Source organism: Paramisgurnus dabryanus, chromosome 20, assembly GCF_030506205.2.
Source record: "Paramisgurnus dabryanus chromosome 20, PD_genome_1.1, whole genome shotgun sequence".
Taxonomy (NCBI): domain Eukaryota; kingdom Metazoa; phylum Chordata; class Actinopteri; order Cypriniformes; family Cobitidae; genus Paramisgurnus; species Paramisgurnus dabryanus.
Window position 1 is genome coordinate 20,675,172 of NC_133356.1, and position 25,448 is coordinate 20,700,619.

The following is a 25,448-nucleotide window of genomic DNA, read 5'->3' on the forward strand; positions in this document are numbered from 1 at the left end:
GTCAGTGGGGTTATTTGATAGGAGGCCGTTTTAAATGAGGGGTAATTATTTAACATCACTCTTATGTCTCATGTTTTACACCTTAATTTTAAACCCTTAATTTCTGAAACCACTGCGAGCATTTGGAAGTTACACCAACTTTTCCGACTGTATGATGAATCATTGCAATGGCCGTCTGTGATTGATCGTTTTCCTTTTGCATAAGCGTGGCGTTGTTTAAGTTAATGTTGCTCTGAAACAAGTTATCGCACTATGGGGTTACTTAAGCAGGTCAGAAGGTTCTCAATACAGCCCCGTCCCATGGCCGATATATGGCTATTTAGAAAAGCAATTCAATTAATAGGCCTATCCAATGCAAGGTCATAATCTGCACTTCAATTTTTATGAATAATGACATTTTTGTCAAATGAGTTAGGCTTTTTATTTTTTTTAAAGTTAGGCTAATGAACAGTTTTAATAATTGTATCTTACGAATTAACTTTAAATTTCTACTTTAAATTTAGTTTGTCCACTATTTAATCCAAAACACCATGTGCATGTAAATCTGCAATGCAAAATTAATAAAGGGGTGAAAGAGGTAATGGGGGGTGTCCTGTCTTTTGAGCCACAACGAAGGGAGAAAGTGCGCCAAATTTGTTTTCAGCGGATCAAGGCTCGCCGCCTTCCCTGCACTTTCTTTATCTTAATTCCAACTTGAAAAGATATAATTATCTAGTTTGAACAGGGCTGCTATCAAATCCTTCTTTAGGCAGGGTAGGGAACAGCTCGAGTGGATTGTGGGCTCTGAGCCGCTCGGTGTTGCCCGAGATAGGAGTAATGAAGTTGTGGAGTCCGGAGATACAAAGGGCATTAACCTCATTAGCATGAAACCTTTTCTTCTAACTATTGTGGGACCCTTTCAGCCTTCTAATCCTTCTATTTCAAAGCTGGGTTTGTAATAAAGCTTTTAGGGGTTTTTCAAAGCTAATGGTATTCTCCGCAGATTTTTATTACCGTTATAGTCAACCGACTGTTCAAAAAATCTCTTTATGTAGCATGTGTATAGAAAGTCTTCTAAAAAAATTAATATTTATCAAACTACACATAAAATGTTTGGGGGAAACATGATGACGTTAAAAATAACAATTTTTTCCTGTTATTTTGATATTTTTGTCACATAATAATAAAGTACATCACGCATTAACATATTTTGTTGTATAAAAGCAGTCGAAAATTCGTGTGCAGTCCCATACTCACCGAAAATATATTTGCATACTATAATTTATCTCATCTAAAAATAAACTGAAATCGGAATGCAGGCAAGACACTTTGCAGCCGTAGCTACCGACAATGTTTTAAACAAAGCTCCTATTTTGCGGCACATTGCAAACCTCCTCTTATCGCATGTGAGAGGTAGTCAGATTGTACTAAATTATGTCCAACCAGGCCCCCTTGGATCCACGGATTAACAGATTAAAGTGGACCACTGGGCAATGCATTCCCTTTCCCCCGCATATTACTCGTATGATAATTGCCTAAACTGATTTGCACTTTCACAAAAGCTCGCAGGACTCTTTGTAGCTTGAACAGACCAGACGCTGCTCTTCTACCAATAGAAATTAAACTGGTTAATGCCAGTCTATCAGAATGAGAGGCAAGAAAAAACAAGCACTTTGCTTTGGAAAATTGAGCTTAAGACCGTTGTCAGAATTCTGTTTGTTACATTTTAACGAGCCAGTTTTCCCGTTATATCATCAGATTAATAATACATCTGGTGAAAAAATCAACTAAATAAATAAAATAAAATAAGAATAATTATGATAACCCTCTTGTTCGTCCTAATCGACAATGACACAAAGGACCCAATCAAAAGACAACTGTCAAAGCAGTTTATAGCTGTCCAGTGATGTGACTATTCGAAACAGAAATACTGCGATGCAGCCTAAACCCGGCACAAGTTTAATTTTGGCCTCTAATTGTAAAATAAAAAGCCTGTGATTTAATTCTGAGCAACATATTGATAAAACTTTATTGACAAAATATTGACAATTACATACTTCTTGGAAGTATACTTTGTGTTAAAATTGTAGCAAACTTAACACAAACACAAAATTATTTACATTCTTGTAAAAGACGATTTAACATAAACATTAGCTTTATTATCTCTATACATGGAATACGCTCAGTGCTTGAAGTTTTGCTGCCTAGGCGGCCGTCAATTCTTGCATTAATCCTTCGAGGCAACTCATTAAAAAGAGGGGCGAGTCCCGGTAATATATTTGCACCAAGATTTCGGAGTCATGGTAAAGCTTAAATTTTAAGGAATGTCATGAAAATGTTTTTATTATAATTACTATTGTCTGCGGTAAACTTTAATAAAGTTTTTTTTATATAATTTGTTTTAAATCGGTTTACTTCTTAAAAACACTAAAACGCAGAACTGCTACTTCATATTGTTGACACAATCACTTTAACACGAGAATCATAAATTCAAAGACTGCACACTGTTGTAAAAAAGGAAGAAGCACACAACATTTTCTTTTTAGAAAAAAAATCAAAACAAAGATACTTTGAAAAAAAGGTCAAATTAATTAGCCTACCAAAAAATTAATAGCTCTACCATGCAATTCAAGTTTTACAAAAACAGTCTTATATTTTGGTATCTTGATGTGGAAGGTTCACGTCTTGAAAAAATAAAATTAGAGAAAACCCCTCAGAAGTGCAAATGTCCTATGCGCATTTGAGCTATGTTTCGTTATAGTGGTGATGAGGTGGTGCGGGTAGTGTTGTGATGGGGTGGGGGCTGAATGTAATACCTGTCAATCACCTTGCCTTGGCAATGTGAAAAGTATTGACAGTTCCCTGTAGTGACAGCAGTGCCACCAACAGGATCTCTCACCCTCAAGCTGCCGATCTCGAAGAATCAAAATGTGATATTGGCTTTACCCTCTCCCTCTTTCAGTACATAGCATCCTTATCCGTGACATCCTTCAAGCCACGCCGCTGTCCTGGGTTCAAACAGTTTAAGTCTTTTAATCGTCTGAGGTGACGTCGATTTCCTCAGGGCTTCCTTGTTTTGTGGCCAATCTCCATCGGTTTATATGATGAGTTCCTTTCTTTTTCTGTTGTGAATCCGACCCTTCCTCCTCCAATTTCTGTCGCTTAAACTTCGTCCTTCGATTCTGGAACCAAACTTTTACCTGCAGGGAGAAAAAGTGTAAATAGTTAGCTTAAAAAAACAATGAAGCGAAAAAGGCTTATGTCCTTTGTCTATAAACGAGAATTAAACAAAGAGAGTTGGCCTAACAGAAGGTATCACTAACGGGCCCTAAAAATAACTACGACTGGATGGACAAAGAACTTCCAGGTATCTCACAATCTGTTCGCCAGAGTATTGGCCGTCCTTCATTCACTCTCTGTATAGACTGTATAAATTAAAACACTCCGAAGAATTTAGACGACGTAATAAATACATGCGCAAGATTAAATGTAAAGAATAGATTAAAGCATGAGCGACCCGGTGGTGTGGCTTCTCTTTTAGACTGCACCTGTTTACGAGCGGCAGGTTGAATCATCACCCATGCGCAGCTGTTACTTCACGTTCAAATGTAACTTTTTTGGAGTGAATAATGCACTCGGTCGGTACAATAGCTGCAGCCTGATGCTCTACATAATACCGGGGTAGCTTCACCGATACCGTCGCTTATTATCATAGATCATATGCTAACTGGCATATAACACCCTTATTATAATACATCGCAGAATAAAACCTTTTCTATTAGCACACATTGGAAGTTCAGTCATTAGCCTAATTCATCACCTTTATTATTCATATCATCCGTAAAGCTCACAGCAGACAACTTGGCAAGTCAGGCACATTTAATGTGCTTTAAGAGAGCTAATTGAAGCATTGAAGTGGCTCGTAGTCCATTTCTCTCATTTGCTTTTCTGAAAGGCGCAGTTCAGAAAAGGGCCGGTGCTGTCACCGGGACAATAGGCTCCGACCGGGCCACTGAACGATACGCGCAAATTCGATCTTAAATATAGTTGGGGAAATTCATAGAGTCTGTCTCTTTCTTTCAAGTGTCCATTTAAACAGGTTAACTAGTTAATTGCCAAACATTTTGCACAAGAGCCTCTCTGTCTAAAACGGAATCGTTCAACCTCACCGAAATCGCAGTGAAATGGAATGGTGGATTTAACTCACTCCAGACCATTACGCTTGAAGAACAATGCTCAGCTCTTTACGCATGCAGTGCTATGTGCTGAACAAAGCACCAACATTTTCGCATATCAGTGAACGAATGTGCAAAAAACGAATTATGTATACACAGTGCACTTAGGTACAAAAATAATAATCAATACATAAAAGTGCAAACAATGTTAAAGAGAAATAGCCAAACATTTTTATGTATATGTAAATAATCACTAATTCAAAAAGCATTTAAATGGTTAAATTCAGAATTGATTTTTACTACAAACATATATTTAAATTGAAGCATAATCATCACAACGTTTAGCCATTTAAAGACGCTTTCTTATTTACTGATATTATATAACCTACTGGTTTTAGTAGTCTAATTGTTTGGGCCGAATTATAATCATAATTATAATTAAAATCATGCAGAAATCTAAGTAAGCTCGTAGACTTTAATGGAGGCAGGTTGAATTCTTCTTACCTGAGTTTCTGTGAGGCTAAGGCTGTGAGCGAGCTGTTTTCGTTCTGCACCGACGACGTAATGATTTTTTTCGAAAGCATGTTCAAGTCGTAGTAGCTGTGATGGTGAAAAAGCTGTCCGAATCCTTTTGGGCTTTCTTGCTAGTGCATTGTGCAATAGAAAGCTTTCCGGACTCGTTTCGTTGCCTGTAACGAAAGGAATGCTAAATGTTAATCATTTGTATTACAAAATGTTGGCATTCATTCTCAATTGGTTAGCGGCTACATCCGTTGTTTTTTTTTACGAATTAATTTCAGGCTACAAGGCCTAACGTTTTTATAACATTAAATAAAATGCACTAATGATATCATATTCGGTGTGTCTCCCCAATTAAAATAATTTTGAATAATAGTAATACCGTTAAACTTTTAAAATTACACCTTTGTTGCAGGATTAAACATATTACATGCTTATGTTTGAACGTACAGTAATATGACAATTACGTTAATATGACAATTGCAGTATTATTATTCCCTGCAAAAATAAAAACATCCCACTGGAAAATAGTACGCAGATTATTAGTATTTTTCTCAAATATGTTCATGCTCTCCGTCAGGCCAATGGCCTGGAATGTCTTTTGAAATGGCGAACAAGTGTTCCCAGGACGAGTGTTTCGTTTGAATGAAAAAATATTTTCCGTCTCTTATGTTCACATTGAATCATATAAAATGTTTAATTTGATTTGCTGTAATAATATGTGCGTTATTAAGTAGTAAAAAAGTATGAATTAGTACGATAAAATGTCTACTTTATTTTGATATTTTTAAGGGAGAAAATATAATTCTCAACAGCATACGGAACCAGTAAAATTAACTTCAAGATAAAAGCTAAATTTTCTACCTACACGAAAAAACAAGCGAACTAAAATTAAACGTGTGTTCTATTAATAAAAAATGTAGGCCTATATTATAATTGTTTTCCATTAATGTTATGTGATATTATTTAAATATAAGTTTTCGTAAATATATACTACAAAATTCCATATTCTATCAAATTATTTAAAAGACAATGTTTACTTTTAAAGAAATCAAAGTAGATAATATGTACATTAAACTTTTCTAAATGTTTTAAAAAATACTTTAGAGCAATTAGAAGTAAAACTAGCGTCATGGAAATAAGCTAGACTATTATATTTGTATTTTGAGTACTTGTTTAGAATCGTTGTGTAAGGTCAAAAAATATATTTTATAGATTTAAATGGCCGTAAAAGTTTTTCGGCAGCATAGACTAATTACATTTTATCTTATCTAATAAACAACAAAAATGTATAATTTTAGCTCATTATGAAAGGAAAATATGTCTCTCCTTGGGACGTACTGTCAGCTAATATATAAAGAACAATTTTCTCCAGAATAGACGAATGGTTAAAAACATTGCCAAATATATTTTTAATTAACCTACCTTGAAATCTGTGTCCCAAGTATCTATATCTATGTATCAACCACGGGTAAAAAGTCGAAGGGTCCCTTTGCTGGCTTGCGAAAAGAGGGTGCGGACTGTGAGAGGACGACAGTGGGTGAGCAGCCAAAGCGTGAGGAGGAGGTACTGAATGGACCGGGACGGTGGAGTTTGCAGGATGTGAAACCGCCTCAGCGAACATCAAGTCCGGGTTTGAGTAGACACCCCTGCCGCTGGAATGAAAGCCGTTTAAAAATGGATTCATCTGGCTTGAGTTTGCATAGCTGAGAGCCGCTGGTCGTATGGGCTCCTCGGATCTCGACGCTGGCAAAGGACTATCCTTCGCTACCAAAGACTCTATGGTAAAACACCTCTTCGGTGTGGGTTGAAACATGGTTCACCGGTCAAGATTCCCCAGTTTAAGTGAAATTGGCACACGAGTTAGCACTAAAAAATACTCCACACCCAAGACGAAAGTTTTGTCGGCAAGTTAGTGGCAGCTAAAAGAGTAAAAAATCTTTTAAAAGCACACAGAACCACACATCGTGATGGAGGTTGCCCACTTCTCCAGACAATCCATGAATGTGATCGGTTCCTCACCAGTTGTGCTAGCGATTTGTTAGTTCATGAGCCTAATTAGCTCTGGAGTCACATAAACAGTTTCCTCTGAAGCCTGTAATGGCTTGGTGATTGGTCGCTGCCGCTCGCCTTAAGGTTGAGGGAAGAGTTTTTAAGTGCGTCAATACGGACGAGCACGGAGAGGCGGATTCAAGCAAAACGGAACGGATTCGCTCAGAACCAGACCCGTGGAGCAATTTACATACGCATCTGATCCCATTGAGAGACTTAAGGTACTTCAACATACATTTTTGTTCAAAGCAGGGGTTATTACACGTTTTTACTGCAACACAATGCCTAATCAGTGCACGTTTTGGACCAGCCTGTAACCTACACATGCTGATTTGATTGTCTACTACAAAAGTGTGCACTTGTTTCAAATAAATCAATGTAATCAATACATTTCAGTTAAATAATGATTTAAAACGGCAAATACAATGCATATCAAACTTTTATCATTTGAAGGTACTATAGCTTGTAGTCCAGTAAGGCGCGTCTAACGCACAGCTCTTCTTTCTCTCCGCGTTTTCATTTTCTCCGATGGGTTTGTGATTAGTTTAGGGATGAGAGACTCTCCTTCTCTATTGGCCAGAAGATAAGGATGAGGCTTATTAGACACAGACAATATTTTCAGCTCTGTTTGTTTGTCGTATGACTACAAGAGTCTATTACCCGCTAACTACTCATTAAGTTAGTTGAGTTCAACCACATTATGGGTTACTAACATGCATACTACATTTCAAAAGTGCAGCAATGATCAGTTATCAACACAGTCTCTGGGGTTTAGTATGTGTATTGCATAAGGCATTTCAGTTATGTTTATTAACATTTTGATTTTTAGATAGGCTATTTAAAAAAATGTACAGCGAAATATTTACCACTTATATCCTGGGCCTAAACAAAGAGTTTTTCCCCATTTCCCTTTACAAATTTAAAAGCATTATTCGTTTTCTGGAAAACAGCATAAGACTACATAACCTCTAAATTTAGATTTTTTTATTAGAGTTTAATTACACTGCAGCAAACGCATGTGTACATATATTTACAACATACTTTTGCCGAATTTTCTTGCGTTCATTGTTTACGTGAACAAACATAATATTGAGGAAAAAAATGTTTTCATTTGTGTTTTTCATGTTTCATTTTGGCTTAGTAATACAATAGAAATATTTCGAGATTGTACGCCTTACATCTTAGGACGTTTGTAATGGGACCTTTACTTAGAAGTGTTTTATATTTTAGTAATATTGTTTACTGTAATAATTGTTTATAATAATAATAATAGCCACCATAAAACAGAATTACACGCCTATTTTATTATGATTTTTGTGTTTTTCGGTTGCAGCTATTTGGTTTGCGTGGACTGCTGGATTCAAATATACTTACTTTATTATTTTTACCTCATCTCAGATATTCAAGTGATTGATAAAATATTTTTATCTTAATCCGTAGGACAAAAAAATAACAATTATCTATGCCGTCAGGGTCACACTAAGATTAGTTTCATCTCGCCAATACGCTTTAAAAAAAAAACGTTAATTATAAAGACACTAATATTTATTCCGACCTCACACTTTTAAATATTACCTGCAAAACTAGGCTACAAATTAATAAACAAGCCAAAATGTAGATTTAATCATGATAGTGGCTTTGCTATTAATTTCCTGATGTGTATACATTATAATGTTGGAGAGAAACCGCTAAATAAATTGATAAATATATTTACAGCTGTCTGATTTTATATTAGCTGCAGAGGCATTTTATAGAAGCTATAAAGACATTTTAGGTTTTACGTTATGGTTTTGATTGTGCTGCGTAAAGAAATCAGTGAGGTGTATGAAGTATAAACGTTCTGCTGCTCGTTGAAGGGGTTCGAAATGTTCTTGGCGGCTATGTGCATTAATGTGTAAGGATTGTGCGCCACCATCTGGTGTTTAAACAGAACGCTTTATAATCAGTGGTCGTATAAACAGCGTGTGCTCTTACACATTTCTATATTGATAGCCTACTTTATTTGTCGGTAAAAAAAATTACTGTGCACATTCATTATGACCTGTTATCAATATTTGCAACCCTTAGAATGACAGTCTTCCTTCATCTTTGGCTACATGTTACAGTTTAACTCGCAGTTAGGAGATTTTCCTAGATACCGTCCTTCCGCTGACACAGATGCATAAGCTCGAAGTACATTATTACCTACATTATATTTTTTGAGGTCTAAAACGCGTTTAGCCCAACACAGCCTCAACAGCATCCTATTTAACTTTTCGGCTTCTCACCGCTTGCACTTTTTGTTTACGTACGTCTAATATTTTTAATGATCTTGAACACAAAATTAAGAATTAGCAGTAATTTGTTATTTGATTAATCAAAAGAACGATTATATTATGTTATAGGAATATGAATGGCATACATTTGTATAGGTCATCCAAAGTAGGTTACAAATCTACTTAACGTAAATCGTATTTTAATCCCCCAAACCTAATTTTGTTATTTCCTAACTGTCAAGTAAAAATAATTATAAACAAACAAAAAATATATAGTATAGGCTACCTCTATGGAATCAAAATATCAAAAGCGTTAAGCTTTATTTATTTGGTCTTTCGTTCGTTTCGGATAGGCAGTAATAATATAGACTGCTTTTGAAAAGATGTTATGAAATGTAAGTGACACCCATGAACAGATCTTCGAAAGCATTGCAACAGACATGTCAGCTGAATTATGTTACACCAAACTGCAGGTTTCACATGTATTCAGTGTGCAAGGACTAGGCTATCAAATCCGGGAAATAGCCCATCATTCAGACTTATTTTCAGCCATGTAAGCAGGCCTTGATAGGCAATACATGCGGCGTCCAAAATATTTGTACATTTTATATTAGCCTTTCTACTAGTTTGTTAAACTATTTCGGTATTATTTTTCCAATGTCTCCATTTGAATTTAAATGTAATCACGTTTCACACATTTCAAAAAAAGTTAAACTTTGTAGATCATCATGCAAACAGGAATTTAATTTGAGCGTCACCACCCACATTAAAATACTTTAATATTTACTATAAACTGTAGTAAAATATCAGATACTATATTGTTTTCAACCTATAGTAAATATTAAAGTATACTACAGTATTTACTACTGTTTACTAGATTAATTACTATATTAAAAACTATCTTACTACAGTTCTTTTTTATGTGAGAACGACTGGATTAGCTTCAGGTGTTTTTTTTTTTTAAATTTTCAACAGTTTTATTTTTCATTATCAATACTTCCACAACAGTGTAAGTTTTTCTTGGTGACGAAATAAAATCGAATTCTTGCTTATTAAAATGAATTTGATCAAAATCAATGATACATTTAAACATTTCAAGTTTTTATGTGTTTTTTTTTTAAAGCATGTAGCGTCAATGCTTTAATAAATGTTTTAAGATTATTTCCTGACAAACAACCTATCTTGTTAGTTCAAAGTGAATGATACTTTAAAATTAAAAACACAAGTGATTTTTTTTCTTGGTTTTTGACACGTTCCGCATAGTCTACAAATTGTAGGTTATTATATATTGTGTTTACACGAGCTAATGATGAAATTACACCTTTTTAAATATTCATCTCGTGTTTGTTATTAAAGAATGAGTTTTTCACGTTTTAACGAGAACTTTCGTTTGTTCTGATTTAGACTTTAATATAATCAGATATTTGTGCGTGAGATTTAAATCTGTTATACTATCGTTAATATTATTATAATTGCGTTTACGAAAAATGGTCTTAAACATATGTGAACACAGCCTCTGAAACAGCATTTAAAGTAATTTTTTGTGATTTACCGTTTTCTAAAGTCGTTTTACATCATGTGCAGAACATTGCGTAAAAAACAACCTTGACAGGCCTATAGCTAGAGCATGTCAAATATTGAAATCAATAAGTGAAATCAAACATTAATGCTCATAATCTCACAATTAAATTAAAGATTTCACAGACAGGGTCACATATTTCCTAATCTTGAGTTACTTTGTGACATCAGACTAAAACGTTACGCGCTCCGTCTCTTTCGTCTGACAACTTGTCAATATTTCTAAAAAAAATCAAATTAATAAATGGCACTGGGTAGATGATGAAGAGATTCAATTAAATTCGTTCCTTTGTGAAAGCACACATACTAAATTCAGTGACCACACCGCTTGAGATGGAGGTCGCAAAAGTTTACACATGTTGACCCGTGGTCAAACTACACAAATCAAGTCTTAGCAAATGTAAGGCTCTAATCTAGTTTGGGAGTTCATAACCTCTTGCGTGGGAATTTGAGCTCCAATTGTGGGATTATTGGCCTTAATTGTGGATTTTCCACCAGAATGCAACAAAGAGCTCAAAGATAATTGTTTCTTTTCTGCATAACGATATAATGCGAGCAAAAGTTCATCACGCTAGCAGCGAGGTGAATCAGGATCCAAAAAAGCCCTAAGAAAGAGCTGGCATTGATGAGGTTTATAGAGGATTAACTCTTATCAACCTGTGTGTGCGCGTGCGTGTGTGGTCCTTCTGCCCCAGTTTAACCAAGAAGCCTATAACTTCAGTATTTTAAAAGTGTAGATTCCTGAAACTTCTGATAGTTTTTATATAATCATAACCTTGCTGTACTGAATACTGTTTTTTTAGCAGCACAAAATCCCTTCATCTAGATACAAGAAAAATGACAGTAGATTTTTAACAAACTTACTTTAGTAAACCTTTTTAAGCCTCAATGAGCATCATTAAGGACCAATATCAGATATCTCTTGTATTGAAAAAAAAACCCACCTACAAAACAGATGCTCTTGGTCGAAGTATAAAGCAGCATTTGAAAATGTTGATGAGATTTAAGTGACCCCTAGAGATGGAAAAAAGTAAAAGAGAAGGTCTAACACTTTTTGTGGTACAAAGTTCATAACACAATGAAGTAATTTTATCGAGCAAACGACTTTATTAATAAAGATTTTCATATTTCTAGAGGGCATACAACCATAGTGTAAGCAGCAACTACAGCATGGAAACTTGCTGATTGGATCTCAAAGCCTCACCGCAACATATGAGATCATGTCTTTAATGAATTTAATATCTTCGGAACATGCCTACGATGTTTGCACCCCAAAGAAAAAAGCCTACATAATTTTGTCTGACCAATTGTAATCTAAGCATGCATAACAAAAAAAAAAAAGGAATGAACTACTATTCGATGGAAGTTGAGGTTTTTAAAAAGGGACCATAAATATATAAATTGCAATGTTTGAAATCCCATTCATTATACATTTTGTAAATCTATGGCAAAGCTGTATGTATTCCATGTTAATGTAAGCAGTGACCTTACAACTCCATATTGATTAGTGAACACATCAAGGCTTAATACGACATCAAGCAACACATGATGCTTAAGCATTAGCGGCGGACAGTGGTCCATCCATCATCATCCGTCTCATTCTTGGTCCGGCGTGGGATCTCTTTATCTTTGTCTGAGCGCCAGGTGCTCTTCTCGCCACCCTCACGGTCACGTGGTCTGGGAGGAGCCTCTCTTTCATCCTTGCGCTCCTCTCCACCACGACGCCATGAACCACCTGAAGTTAAGAAATAAAATATAAAGGGGCATGTTTAGTGGTCTTTTCTTGTTTAATAGTATTGGGGTGTATACTGGCATATCATATCAGTGTGGATTATCGTGAGGTTAACCTTGCAACACTTACAAATATAGCCAACATAAACACATCCCCCTTGGAAAACCCACCACGTGTCTGATAGCTACACCTTGTTTTGGCCACTGACAATAACTCATCCTCATTGAGTGTGCTATGTAGTTATTCTCAAAAGTGTTACATTTTAAGATGATGAGTGAGAGGTGAGACTCTGACCTTCATCATGGTCTCTTTGAGGGGGTCTGTGGTCACGTTCACCATCATCTCTGCGGTCTCTCATGTCGCGGCGCTCACCACGGTCCAAGTCTTCACGGCGTGAGTCTCTCCAGCTGCTGGTCTCCTCACCGCCACCTCTTCTCCAACCACCCCCCTCTTCCCTGCAAATGCACAAACCAATACTTTCAAGTTAACAAGCTACACCCAAAAACCTGAGCCTTGCTTCAAAGGAAATAAAAGTTTTTACGTTTCAGATCTAGCACAAGAAAAATACAAATTTCACCAATGAAGTATAATAATAACAGTTTAAAGACTCAAACACAATGGTATATTATTCATTACAGAAAGCATTTATAGAAAATCAAATGTGTCAAATTTTTTCTGCACCTTGGAGGGCGGCGATCTCTGAATCGATCCACGTCAGTACGGTCATCTCCCTCACGGTCAGCATCATCATCATTATCATCATGACCAGCTTCTCGAGGAGGTCCCCAGCTATCCTCTCGAGCCTTCTCTCTCTCCCTCCAACCACCTGCAAAGAATACAGTAACACTCAAGTTTACAGGAGGAAAGCAAATAAGTATTAAAACAATGTGAATGGTAGCTGTAAATGCATTGACAGCAAGCAAGCTGTTTAAAGGGCTCATATCAAATGCTTTTTAAAACATTTGTTTATGTCTGTATATGTTAATCAGCTTGCTTCAGGAAAGCTGCAAAAGTACAGAATGAGGCATTTTGGCAGCCAAGCGTTGAAAGTTACAGCATGTTTTCATAGAAAAAAATTATTAATTTCTCCTGATCATACGCATTTATCAAGCAAGATGCATACATGGGTGATTCTCACGAAATAAGACTTATGAGGTGTCATGAAACATTTTGATAAATACAAAGTAAGAGTATCAAAATAAGCAGCATAGAGTTACAAACCTCTCTTCACGTACTATTTTGCACATGATTTCAAATGACATCAAAAACCAATGTTCATTACCGCAACGTGTCCATGACTGGATTTGGGTTCTTTGACATGGAAATATTTATAATTAAAAAATCTAAAAAATAAAAAGCTTCAGTGCATGTTATACTATAAACATTTACAGTAAAGAAACATGTGGTATTTGGTGATCATTGGTAAATGGAGAGACAATAATAAGGAATATAAATGTGTCCAAAACCAATTTTCTCATCCTCCGCAACAATTTTCAACCATTGTTTAAGCCCTCAAGAAATGAACAGTTTCAATTTCATTTTGTTTGTCATAGTACTTTTTAGTTCTCATTACCGAAACATGAGTTTGTTTAATGTAATATCATGTTGCGGTAATGATAATTTTTGATAATGATAATCTTAAAAAAATTTAATAATTCTAAAAGAAATATTTTTTAAATCCTCTAAAAATAATGGTTATAGTACGTTCAGACCTTAATCTTATATGTGCAAAAAAATTGCCTTCCTAGGACTTTCAAAATTCAGATGCTGGACACCTTCCAAGTCTGAATTTCGTGAGAATCACCCACATGTATGTACAACATAAGTTAAGTACCGGGTCTTCCCAGAGGTTTCCACGGTTTAAGGTCATCTCCACGACGTGGTCCAGACTCATCCATACCTCTGCGGCTACCCCTCTCATCATCCCCTCCTCTTCTGGGACCCCAGTCATCATCGGCCCCACGTCGAGGTCCTCTAGGTTCATCCATGCCTCGACGGGGCCCACGGTCATCATCAAAGGCTCGTCTTGGGGCACGGTCGTCATCAAAGCCTCGTCTTGGGGCACGGTCGTCATCAAAGCCTCGTCTTGGGGCACGGTCGTCATCCATTCCACGCCTCGGCCCGCGATCATCATCTCCTCTCCTGAACCCTCCTCGATCATCATCAAAGCCTCGTCTGGGCCCGCGATCGTCATCAAAGCCACGCCTGGGTGCACGGTCATCTTCACCCGCCCTGCGTGGACCTCTGTCATCTTCAAATGCACGACGGGGTCCCCTGTCTTCTGTACCACCACCACGACGGGAGCTGTCAGGTCCTTTCCTGAAGGGCATTTCCCGCTCGCGATCTTCCCGTTCAGGTTCTTCACGTGCTTCCTGACGCCATTCCCTGGTAGAGAACAAATGAGGTTAAATTCAATGCCAACACAACAACAATGCTAATGCAATCTTATTTAACCGAATTTCCACTTTTAAAGGGCCACTAATCTAAGTGTTTTCAGCAATATAAAAATATGGCATCCCTAGAATGTTTCTGTAAAGTTTTAGCTCAAAATATACCATAGATCTTTCATTATACAATATTGAACATGGCCATATGTGGCTACAATGAAAAACGTGCTGTTTTTCTGTGCGTTTCTTTAAATGCAAAGAAAGCTTCTGTTCCCCTCCCCGTATGCAAAGTATGGAGTAAAGCGCTTACACATGTGCTTTGAACTACATCAAAACATGTGTCTCCGGCAGAAGGTTGAACTATGCGCTCATAAGGCGGAGTCTGTGAGCGGTTATGGTTGGGGCGTAATCAATGTTACATCACATTGATAGGGGATCCCCAACAGGCTGTTTTGTGTGACTGTTGCAGTTTAAAGAAGATTACACAATAAAAGAATAGGTGGATTTGTATAAAAATATGATGTTTCTGCACACACAGGTGACTAATGTTTTGCTAGAAACACATTTAAAAGTGCATTTTCTAGTTTAACCCAAAATCTAAAGATTTACTTGTTTTCAGCAACAGGACGTCGCCATTCTGATTCTCCTTCAACACGCTTCCTCCAGCCACCTTCCTCTCGTTCACTCCATTCCTGAAGAGAAGTACATTTTCAATTATTTGAACCAAAATTATATCTGTATATCTTGAAACTGAACAATGATTTTAATCAACATCTCATATTTGAGTTACCTTGGCGGGCTTCTCTTCCGGCACCCTCCTTTCCTCCTCTTTACGGCGCTCACGCTCCTCAATTTCCTGTTGTCGGGCACGCTGCTTTCTTTCCTGCTCCTCAAGCTTCCGTAAACGCTCCTGGTATTCTCGTTCTTCCTCCTCTCTCTGCTCTTGTTCCAAACGTTCACGCTCTTCCCGCTCTGAAACAAAAAAAAAACACTGATCAGCCCTTGTAAGAATGAACCTGTAATTTTGGCACATTTAGAGTTCCTTTTATTGTCATTTGAATTTTGAATGTTGTAAAACGGCAAATATACGGACCTTTTTTGAGCTGTTCCTCATGGATTCTCTGAGCCTCCTCTTCTTTCTGGTTATAGTAGGCCTTTCGTCTGTCCTCTTTGCGCTGCTTCTTTCGTTCCTCGAGGCGCTTTTTCCTCTCTTCAACTAAACGTTCCTGGAATTGCTTGAGTTTTTCCTGTGCAGGTAAGAATTGTTTTAAGGTTTTTTTCTTAGTTAAAATGTCTTTAACATCCAAAAGCATCCATTAATAATTCTCATTATTAAAACATCTAATTGGATCTATTAAAATATTCAAATTTAGGGATCAACTACAACAAATTTATCATACACACATACTAGCGATTACATTAAAGGGAGAGGTCGTCCAAAAATGAAAATTCTGTCATCATTTACTCAACCTCATATCGTTCTTAATCTGTTTGAGTTTCTTTATTAACACAAAAGAAGATATTTTGATAAATAATGGTAAGCACACAGCTGACGGTACTCCTTGACTTCCATAGTATTTGTTTGTCCTACTATAGAAGTCAGTGGGCCAAGTCAATTGTGTATTTAACATAATTTATCAAAATATCTTATTTTGTGTTCAACAGAATAAAGAAACTCATACAGGTTAAGAATGACATGTGGGAGAGTAAATTAATTGGAAACTAACTCCGAATGAATGACATGTGAAAAGAAATGCTGAAAGTTTTCCTTACCTCATAGATGAAGCTTCGAGCAGCTTTGATTTTGGACAGGAAGTTTTCCTTGTCCTCCATCATCCTGGACATTCTTTGTTTGTGTTCTAGTGCCTTCTCGCGCTCCATCTTCATATTGCAGATCTGAGCAACGGACATGAACAACAACTTTCAGCTCAGACTACACTAAGCAATATTGTATCTAGACGTTATTTCATTTGGTAAAATATATGTAATTCACATTTGAGCATAATTACAACATGGTAATTCCTCAATAAATTAAAAAAAGATTGCTTGCCTTTTCACTGGTTATAACCAGTTAAAGTACAATTCATTAAGTGAAGGATTTAATTCTTTTTAATTCATAGTAAAAAAAAACAAGTGAAACAAGAACCAGCTGGTGAAGCATCCCATGCCATGTAATTTAGACAAGTGAGTAAAGAAGAATTAGGTGATGATTACCCTCTCCTCCTCCTGCAGCTCCCATAACTCCATGTCTTTGATGCGCTGCTCCTCGTAGGCTTTCTTAATCAGAGGAATCTCCTCAAGGCGCTTGGCCCTCTCGAAGTAGTCGATCTGGAAGATGCCATAAAACACATAAAAATATAACTTCATGCATATTGCATTTAAAACATCTTTTTACATAATTGTTGACAACAATAAAGTTTTAAAATTGAAGAAATAGTTTAATATGTAAGGAATGCTGTACCTTCTTTTCTTGGTTCTTCAGACGCTCCTGAAGTTCTTTCTTTTCCTTCTCCAGTTGTTCTACTTGTTTGGCCATGATGAAATCAGGATCCAGTTCCTCCAGATCCTACAACATACATAATGTATAATACGATAAGCGACAAGTAAACCTTTCAAACCTAAGGATTAAGTAGCAATTGCAGATTTAAACAGCAAGTTTAACTTCAGTATCAGGGTCACTCATTTTCTCAAATTGCATGTTCCGGTGCTCTACAGTACCTCAATATCAATGTCTTTGAAGGCCTTGGCTCCCAGTTCAGTCTTCTTGATCTGCTCCAATCGTTCACGCACAGTCTTCTTTTTAATCTGCTCGTGTTCTTGCATGATGCGCTCTTTCTCTCGCTCTTTGGCCTCCTGTTTGAGACGTTCCTCTTCGGCTTTGCGTACCTTCTGAAGCTCCGCCTCGCGCTGCTCAAGCTCTTCTTTCTCCCGCTGGATGTTGAGGCTCTCCAGACGCTCCTTTCGCTCTTCGATGGTCTGTCGGCGAGCAAGGATGCGCTGATGTTCCTTGCGGGCATTCTTCAGGTAGGCTGTGATGGCCAGTTGGCTCTGTTCCTCTTGTTCTTGCTGTGGGTGAAGTGGAAATTTAGAAATGAAACAGAAAAATGAAAACTGACTAGCAAAGAAATCTTCTGTGATAGAAAACAGCTGCTTTCTTACCAGCATGGAAGCAGGTTTGATGACTTGGATGGCTTTGCCCAAGGAGGATGACATGGCGGTGAGCTGATTCCGGATCTGTTCGGAGGGCATGTTCTGTAGGAATGGACCTACTGGGGAGTCCTCTTTAGTGGAGTAGTTAAGATCTGAACCGAAACTCAGTGTGCGAGATGTATGATCGATGCGTACCTTCAGGTTAAAAGAATATAAAGTGAAATTTAACAAAGCAAATTACAAGTCACATTTAATAACGTCATAAAACAAATTTACTTATTTTGCCAAAACACTGCACAAGTAATAGGTCTGAGCATGATTTGAGAAAGGTTATATTATTTCTTTTTTTGCAAAATTTTATAGTAAAAATTACACTAGGATAAATTATTAACATCCTTGTTAAGGAACATAAATGCGAAAATCGCTGATCAATAACCAAATTTGTTTAATTACTGTACCTGCAGGTCACAGTGGCGGGCAGCATCAACAATGGAACGTTCCAGTTGAAAAGCATCTACAAATGGGATCAGAGATGCTAGCCTGCTGAAGTCAATGCTCTGGTAGATCTGAGCCACCTGATTAAGACCAAGAAAAATGCCATGAACACACTGAAAATCTGCAGAGCCATGCATAAATTCTTCTAATTAATCTCACTCTGTGAAATCTATGGGCAGATAATGAGACTGACCTGTTGTAGCAGCCTGAGGATGGTGTTGTTCTGCAAGTGTGGCACATACTGCTGCAGGTCAGATTCCTTCTCAGCTTGATCCCTCACCCAGTTCAGCACCTAAACAACAGCAGCACAATCACATAAACAATAAACAAAACCTATCGAGGCACCACATTTTCACAACAATAGTAAAAAAATGTAAAGAGTTTAGCAATACAACATGTGTTTCTTTAAATTAGAACAGAGATGCCCTTTCTCTTATTTTGCATTATCAGATATTTGTGCAAACCCAGCTAATCAACGTGAAGTCACATTTTATTCAGTAAGAATGGTACGCAATATGGATTAACTCTTTCCCTGCCATTGACGAGTTCTCGTCAATTAAGAGAAAACATTTGCCTGAAAAAACTGTTGTGATAAGTTTTATGGTAATCTGTAATACGGCAATTATCTACTGGATGGATATTACCCAATTCATAAAAAACTGAAGCAAATTTGTTTTGTTAATTTTACACTCCATGTATGTTTAGAAAAAATTTCTGAACCTGATTTCAAAGAAATTATTATGTCTGCAATTATTTCAGCTTTTTGCTTAAAATATTAAAAATAAAAGTTTATCAACAGAGAAAAAAATAAATACAGGAAATGTTTTTTTTTTTAAAGCAGAGGGTCTGTTCTTTCATTTGATATATTTGTATGTTTATATATTTTTAAAATAAAATTTTCCTGGAAGGCATTCTGTGAAAAGCTACTTTTCAAAACAAAGCTGGCGGCGAATGAGATAATTAAGAGGTAAATTTGCAGGCTGATGTGTCAGATCATTCTCCGCTCACCCGTCAAGAGATGGACATGAAGGGTGAAGCACGCCCAGGGTTTCGGAGTGCTCGACTCGCATGACGGAGCGATTACAGAGGAAGCTAAATGTTTGCTAATATTATCACTAATACTTATTTGTGTTTTATGACATATAACTGAGTAAGCCATTAAACTTCATTATCAGACTACACAACAAAACATGTCACAATTAAAAATCAAATTAACTAATAAAACATCTTACATTTTGAGATTAAGACAACTGTAAGGTTATCCTACCTTTAAGATGTTATTTAAGACAAAATAAGAACTTTCTAGAAGCTTTTTTGAGAATACAAAATACTCTTAACTTGTTTCTTAAACTTGAATTTAAGATAAAAATAGCAGGTAAGAAGAATTTTCTTATGAATGTTTTGTAAATCTGGCCCCTGATTTATATTGGCCTTAACTGATATACATAAGCAAATATATACTGATGTCTTGTGTATGTTAAATACGGTAATAATAAGGTTATTATTTTCGGTGATTATTTCAATGTTGACTTGTTTATATCTGACTGTGATTTGTTGATTGTATTTGTTGAATGCTTACGATAGGTCAAATATGTCAAGTGTTTCTCACCTTTGTCACTCTTCCACAAAGCTTAAGAGGATGGAAGTCCACCTCCAACAAGTTGTACAGCTCCTTGACTTCAGGGACAATATACTGAAGCAGATTGAACCTCACCTATAATAAAATCAAAAGCCCAGACAATAAACAAATAGAAATGTGATGCATCTTTGAAGTATCAAAATAAAAAAAACTTCATAAAGATTTATTTGCCATCTCTTGCCAGTGCCATTAAAGGGGATTACCATGTCATTGATGAGACTCTGGCGGGTTGGTGGTGACTGTACACCAAGCAGAGTAGCCAATCGGCGGTGTTTCTCCACAATAATACCATCCATGTCCAGCAGACGAGCGATATCAGTGCGTTCAGGGGTGATGGGAATAGAGAGCGTGGCCAAGAGCACTCGAGTGGACATTCTAAACAAAAGAAAACATGGCAGTAAGATACCAATTTTAAATGTGATAAAATGCTAAACGACTATATGATTTAAAAAAAACTTTAGCCTACCGTAAAATGTCAGCAAAAACATTCCACAAAAGATAAACCCCAGAAATCCTTCATCTATAAGCTCACCTCTGCATCTCCTCCTGGGTAAGGTTCTTGCGCATTTCCCTGGAAAGGTGATAGAGTCTGTGTAGTGTACAGGCATGAAACAAGGCATTGCCAGACTTCCAGAAAACAGTGGACACCTTATTGTAATAGTTTGCCATAAGTTGAGGCTTAGGGGGCTTCTTAGACAGTGCAAACAATCCATGGATGTCTTCAACTGCTTTGAATGCTTCCTGTGTGTGGATAACAAAATATGTAAGCAACAGGAGTAATTTGTAGGCAATAGTACAGAAAGACAATGTCAAATAACTGTCCACCATAAAGGTTTATTGTGTTTAAATAAAATGTATCCTTTAAAAGAGTAAAGTACTCTCCTTTGCACTATAATAACAGCTGAAAGTTTCAAAAATGCAATCTAATGTGAACTAAATACAAATACATTGAAATCTAACAGTCTACATAACAATTCCAAGCATTGAGCACAGAGACCTGCCACAACTCCATGCTGATAGCGCTGTCCAACTGAACCAGACGTGTCTCAAGGTGCATAGACTGGCTCTCAGGGTTGTTCAGGTTAATGGCGGTGCTCTGGTTGTGATGCCGTTGGATCTGCCCAAGGTGCATTCGCAGGTTATCGCACAGCTTACGGAACTCTGCTTTACGGGTGTACTGTAGGCAAAACTTGAACGCTGCCAAAAAACATTTAAAAAAATGAGCCTGAGTACAATCTAAGAGCAGTAATATAACACACAATGCTTTTATAATATTATCGAGGAGTGTTCAAGTTAAACGCAGTAGTTTTACACCTTATCTCTACTACCAGGGAACTACACTGCGACCATTTTGGTCGCATATGCGACCTATTGAAATGCCATTGGTTCGGTGCGACGGGAAGCAAGTAGGGCTGAACGATACATCGAATTTTCATCGTCATCGCGATATGAACTCACGCGATGAACACATCGCAACAGACAGCCTTGACGCGATGAATGAAGGGAAAACAGTAAGCGCATGTAATAAACGTTTGATCTATCACGTTTAGTCCTGAAGACATGTGCTGCGTCCGAAATCGCCTACTACCATACTATATAGTATGCAAAAAGCACTACTTTGCCTACTATATATTATGGAAGTAGGCGGTTTCGGACGCAGCGATGGTTTGCGCGTTCATGCTATGAGGCCAATCAGGGGAACCCCCAAGTCAGCTACGCTCAGATTGATTTGGGAGGTGTCAGTTGCGACGCTGTGCCTGTTAGCAAAAACTATGGCAGAGGAAGGAGAGAAGAGTGAGGAAAATGTGTTGTCAGACGAAGACCTTGTGGTGAAAATGAACAGCACTTCAGCTATATCATGGAATTATTTTGGATTTAGGAGAGATGACGCCGCAAACACAGGTACTGTGGAAGCGGTGATTCTCATATTGCGTTTATTGCGCGCTCAAGTTCATTATTTCAAATGTATGTGTGCTCTTGGAGCGCCGCGGTCGCGACACGCTCGTTTTTCCAGGTATTTCAAAAACATTTTAACTTTTCAGAATGACACAAGCGCAGCGTGCAGTTCATGTGACAATAACCTACGTGTCTAGTGTTTTCCACGTGTTTTAGGCGCGACATGTGAATGGCCCCTAAAACATGAAAAAAAACTATATATATTTATCGCAACTCACATCGTCATCGCAACATTAAACAATGTCATCGCACATCGCAACTTTTCCTCACATCGTTCAGCCCTAGAAGCAAGTGTCACATTGTATCCTTCCATGTGTCTGAACTTGAGCAGAGGTCTTCACGGAATACCCGAGACCCATGCGGTTCCGGGTTTATTCGCGTCGGGGTAAAATTAAAGTAAAAGCACATCTGTATGCAATACAGTTTCATTATTGTTCATTATTATCCATAATATAATATAACTAATTTGTGCGACCAAATCATGTTTTGCACCAGTAACTGAAAAAGTTAGTAGCACAAGTGCCACCAGTGGAAAAGGTTAGTGTAGTTCCCTGACTACCTAAATAGTAACTGTTTCTGTAACACAGCCTGACTTTGTTGATTTTTTTATATGGACTCCACACTGACCTTGTTGAGCAATGTCATGGTAAAGGCGCTCTACTTTGGAGTTATTCCTTAGCAGATCCAGGCACTGGCGGTACGACTCCCACAGAAACTTGACCCAAGGGGTGAGCAGAAGTCTATCAGTACGGTCTTGGGTATCTTCACCACTGACTGCACTCAACAGAACACTGAGGAAAAACATATTTTTATTACATAAACATTTTCTTCTTAACACGCTTATAAGGTCAGACAAATGCAGACTGCTTATAAATAACAACAAAAACAAGTAGGGGTGCAAGGGGCAAAAACTAACACTGGGTTAGTGGTAACACAGACTGTTTGCATTGTTGCACAAGGTTGAACGTTTTGTTTTTCCGGCATTTTTTTACGCTGCCAAAAGACAATCTCCCGCAAATTATAGAAAATGTATAATGTTTTTCCAGAGAGTTATTGATGAACGATTGTTTTGGTGGCATGCAAGTAAATTGATCCCAATTTAGCTACAAGTGTGTACAAGGCCAAGCGGTCAGCAATTCTGAAACATGTTTACACTAAATTGCACAGATAGCATTCTGAGAAATCTGTAGTAGAGATATCATTAGAAAGCAACAGTTTAGACATTTAGGGTCCTGTACCTCTCAGGGGTCTGAATGTTGTCCAGATCTTCGATGTCCAACACCATCTGCTGAGACTCCTCTTTGGCCGTCTCAGTTTTCTCTTCGGCAAGTTTCAGGTAAGCACGGACCACATCTTCCAGTGATTTGATATTCACCTGAACAAAACCAAGACATTTGATTAAAATAATATAGACACACAACTTTTTTCCTGACATTATATGACATGTAAAATCGATATGAGGACATACCTGCTGACATATGTTCTTGTACTGATACAGTCCCTCCTTTGCCAAGTGACTCTTGCGAAGGTCCACGCAGAGCTCCAGATACTTGAGCATAATCGGCTCGTGTATCTTCTGCCATGTTCGGTGTTTTTTGCTCTTGATGACATCATAGAGCACATCCAAAGCTGGCTGCTTTTTACCAACTTCGAGAAACTCTAAGAAAGACAAAAAAATGGTGATCATGCCCCATACATATGCGGAAAGTGACTATTTCTAACATGGCACATTCTACATCCAGGTAGTTAAAACATGAACCTTTCTTAATGTTTAATGATCTCTCTGCTTAATCCAACTTAACACATATCCCCAACCAAGTTTAAACTTGGAACACAAAGACAAATTTTACAGCTGAAACACAAAGACAAATTTACAGCTGACAGCTAGTTTAGAGTACGCCTCATGTCAGGTCTACAATTCTGCTTTTCGACTAAGTTGAATTATCATTCTATTAGTGAACAAATTAAATGAGATTTTTAAAGTACAAGCTGTTCACAAATATGTCAGTTGACATTTCTAGTCGAAAAGCCGATGTCACAAGTTGCCACTGCTAAGCTAACGTACGGAATACAGCGCAACAGTGTAGCTGGCTAACGCGATTTGCTAGCATTGACAAAAGCGGCATCGCGCCTTTTCGAAAAACGTAGTAGATTATCACATTTTCTTCAACGTCTGCTTTATTGCTTTATTCGACGTTTTAACCAAAGAAATGCAGATGCTACAATATTAGAGAAGGTTTGAGATGCTGCATCATACATGACACACGCAGGCCCATTAACTGTGACATACGGCCTTGCACGGCAGCCAGTATGAAACATGGCCACTCCAGCACGCGCCATGTCAAGCTAGCAGCTATACCTAGAACTACAGAGGAAAAGGAGAGCCAACTGCGATATTTACTCACCGTTTGCTCGTTTAAGAGCATTCTCCGGTCGCTGGAAATATGCTGGCATTGTTATGGCTTGCTAGCAGGCTATTTTCTAATAGTCGAGGCTGTTTTATTGGCTCTGTATGTCCATCCGAGCCGTGACTCCTCGCCGCCCAAGCAAGAAAGGACTAGCGCACGTGTACTGCGACCGAGAGCGAGACTAGAGTTCCCGTATGTGCGCGTACACACTTCCTCCTCAAACTGATCCAGGATCTGCGTTTCGTGCAAAATAAATGAACAAATACATTTGTTTAAAAAAAAATTATCATAAATACTCAAATGGACAACTTTTCCGAAATAACTTTGATTCTTGGTTATTTTGATACGCTCTCAATTTATACCAAATGCACAAATAAAAGTCAATTTATTGCTGAACAAATAAATTAGTTATAGTCACAACTATATACAGAGGAAATTAAAATAATTAAAGTGAAGGAGTTTTTAATTTTAAAATAAAATTATATTTATTAGACAGTAAATTTAAAGTTTTTTTTATTATTTTGAAGGTTTTACTATTTTTTATTATTTGTTTATTTTTCAGCACTGCACTGCAAAAAAAATGACTTTCTTACCTAGTATTTTTGTCTTGTTTTCAGTAGAAATAAAAATTCTTAAATGAAGATGCCTCTTCTTGATGAGCAAAATGACCTAAGAAAATATGTCTAGTTTTTAGACAAAAAATAAAAAAAATTAGTGAATTTGTGCTTAAAACAAGCAAAAATATCTGCCAATAGGGTAAAATAACTTTTCTTTTTTTTAAAACACTTAACTCAAGCAAAATTTTTTCACCCCATTGGCAGATATTTTTGCTTGTTTTAAGCACAAATTCACTTAAATTGTATATTTTTTGTCTAAACACTAGACTCATTTTTATTTTGCTCATCAAGAAAATACATCATAATTTAAAAGCTTAAAGATATTTCTACTGAAAACAAGGCAAAAATACTACAAAAGAAATTCATTTTTTGCAGTGTGGAGAAACCTTCACTTCAGTTTTGAAACATATCAAAAGAAAAAGCAGTGTGAAAAAGGTCCACATTTACTAAGAAATTAAGAAAGAACTACCCTGTAACCTTCCTAAAGACAAAGTTGATGAATTTAA

General features: G+C 37.1%; 2 protein-coding genes across 2 annotated transcripts; both read right to left on the minus strand.

The window, feature by feature from the left end:
- Positions 1 to 1,994: 1,994 nt before the first annotated feature.
- On the minus strand, positions 1,995 to 6,904 carry emx2 (empty spiracles homeobox 2). Its single transcript, XM_065296973.2, has 3 exons — positions 6,099 to 6,904; positions 4,659 to 4,843; positions 1,995 to 3,179 (listed from the first exon to the last, which is right to left on the minus strand). Exons 1-3 carry the CDS (start codon positions 6,487 to 6,489, stop codon positions 3,012 to 3,014), a joined length of 744 nt encoding a protein of 247 aa, XP_065153045.1. The 5' UTR covers positions 6,490 to 6,904; the 3' UTR covers positions 1,995 to 3,011.
- A 4,738-nt stretch (positions 6,905 to 11,642) lies between these two features.
- On the minus strand, positions 11,643 to 24,491 carry eif3s10 (eukaryotic translation initiation factor 3, subunit 10 (theta)). Its single transcript, XM_065296962.1, has 22 exons — positions 24,323 to 24,491; positions 23,386 to 23,576; positions 23,156 to 23,292; positions 22,545 to 22,708; positions 20,959 to 21,158; positions 20,494 to 20,702; positions 20,165 to 20,336; positions 19,932 to 20,036; positions 18,516 to 18,614; positions 18,286 to 18,402; positions 17,837 to 18,022; positions 17,396 to 17,743; positions 17,139 to 17,243; positions 16,892 to 17,005; positions 16,451 to 16,573; positions 15,771 to 15,924; positions 15,468 to 15,649; positions 15,287 to 15,369; positions 14,125 to 14,675; positions 12,972 to 13,116; positions 12,585 to 12,745; positions 11,643 to 12,293 (listed from the first exon to the last, which is right to left on the minus strand). Exons 1-22 carry the CDS (start codon positions 24,369 to 24,371, stop codon positions 12,118 to 12,120), a joined length of 3,771 nt encoding a protein of 1,256 aa, XP_065153034.1. The 5' UTR covers positions 24,372 to 24,491; the 3' UTR covers positions 11,643 to 12,117.
- Positions 24,492 to 25,448: the final 957 nt, after the last annotated feature.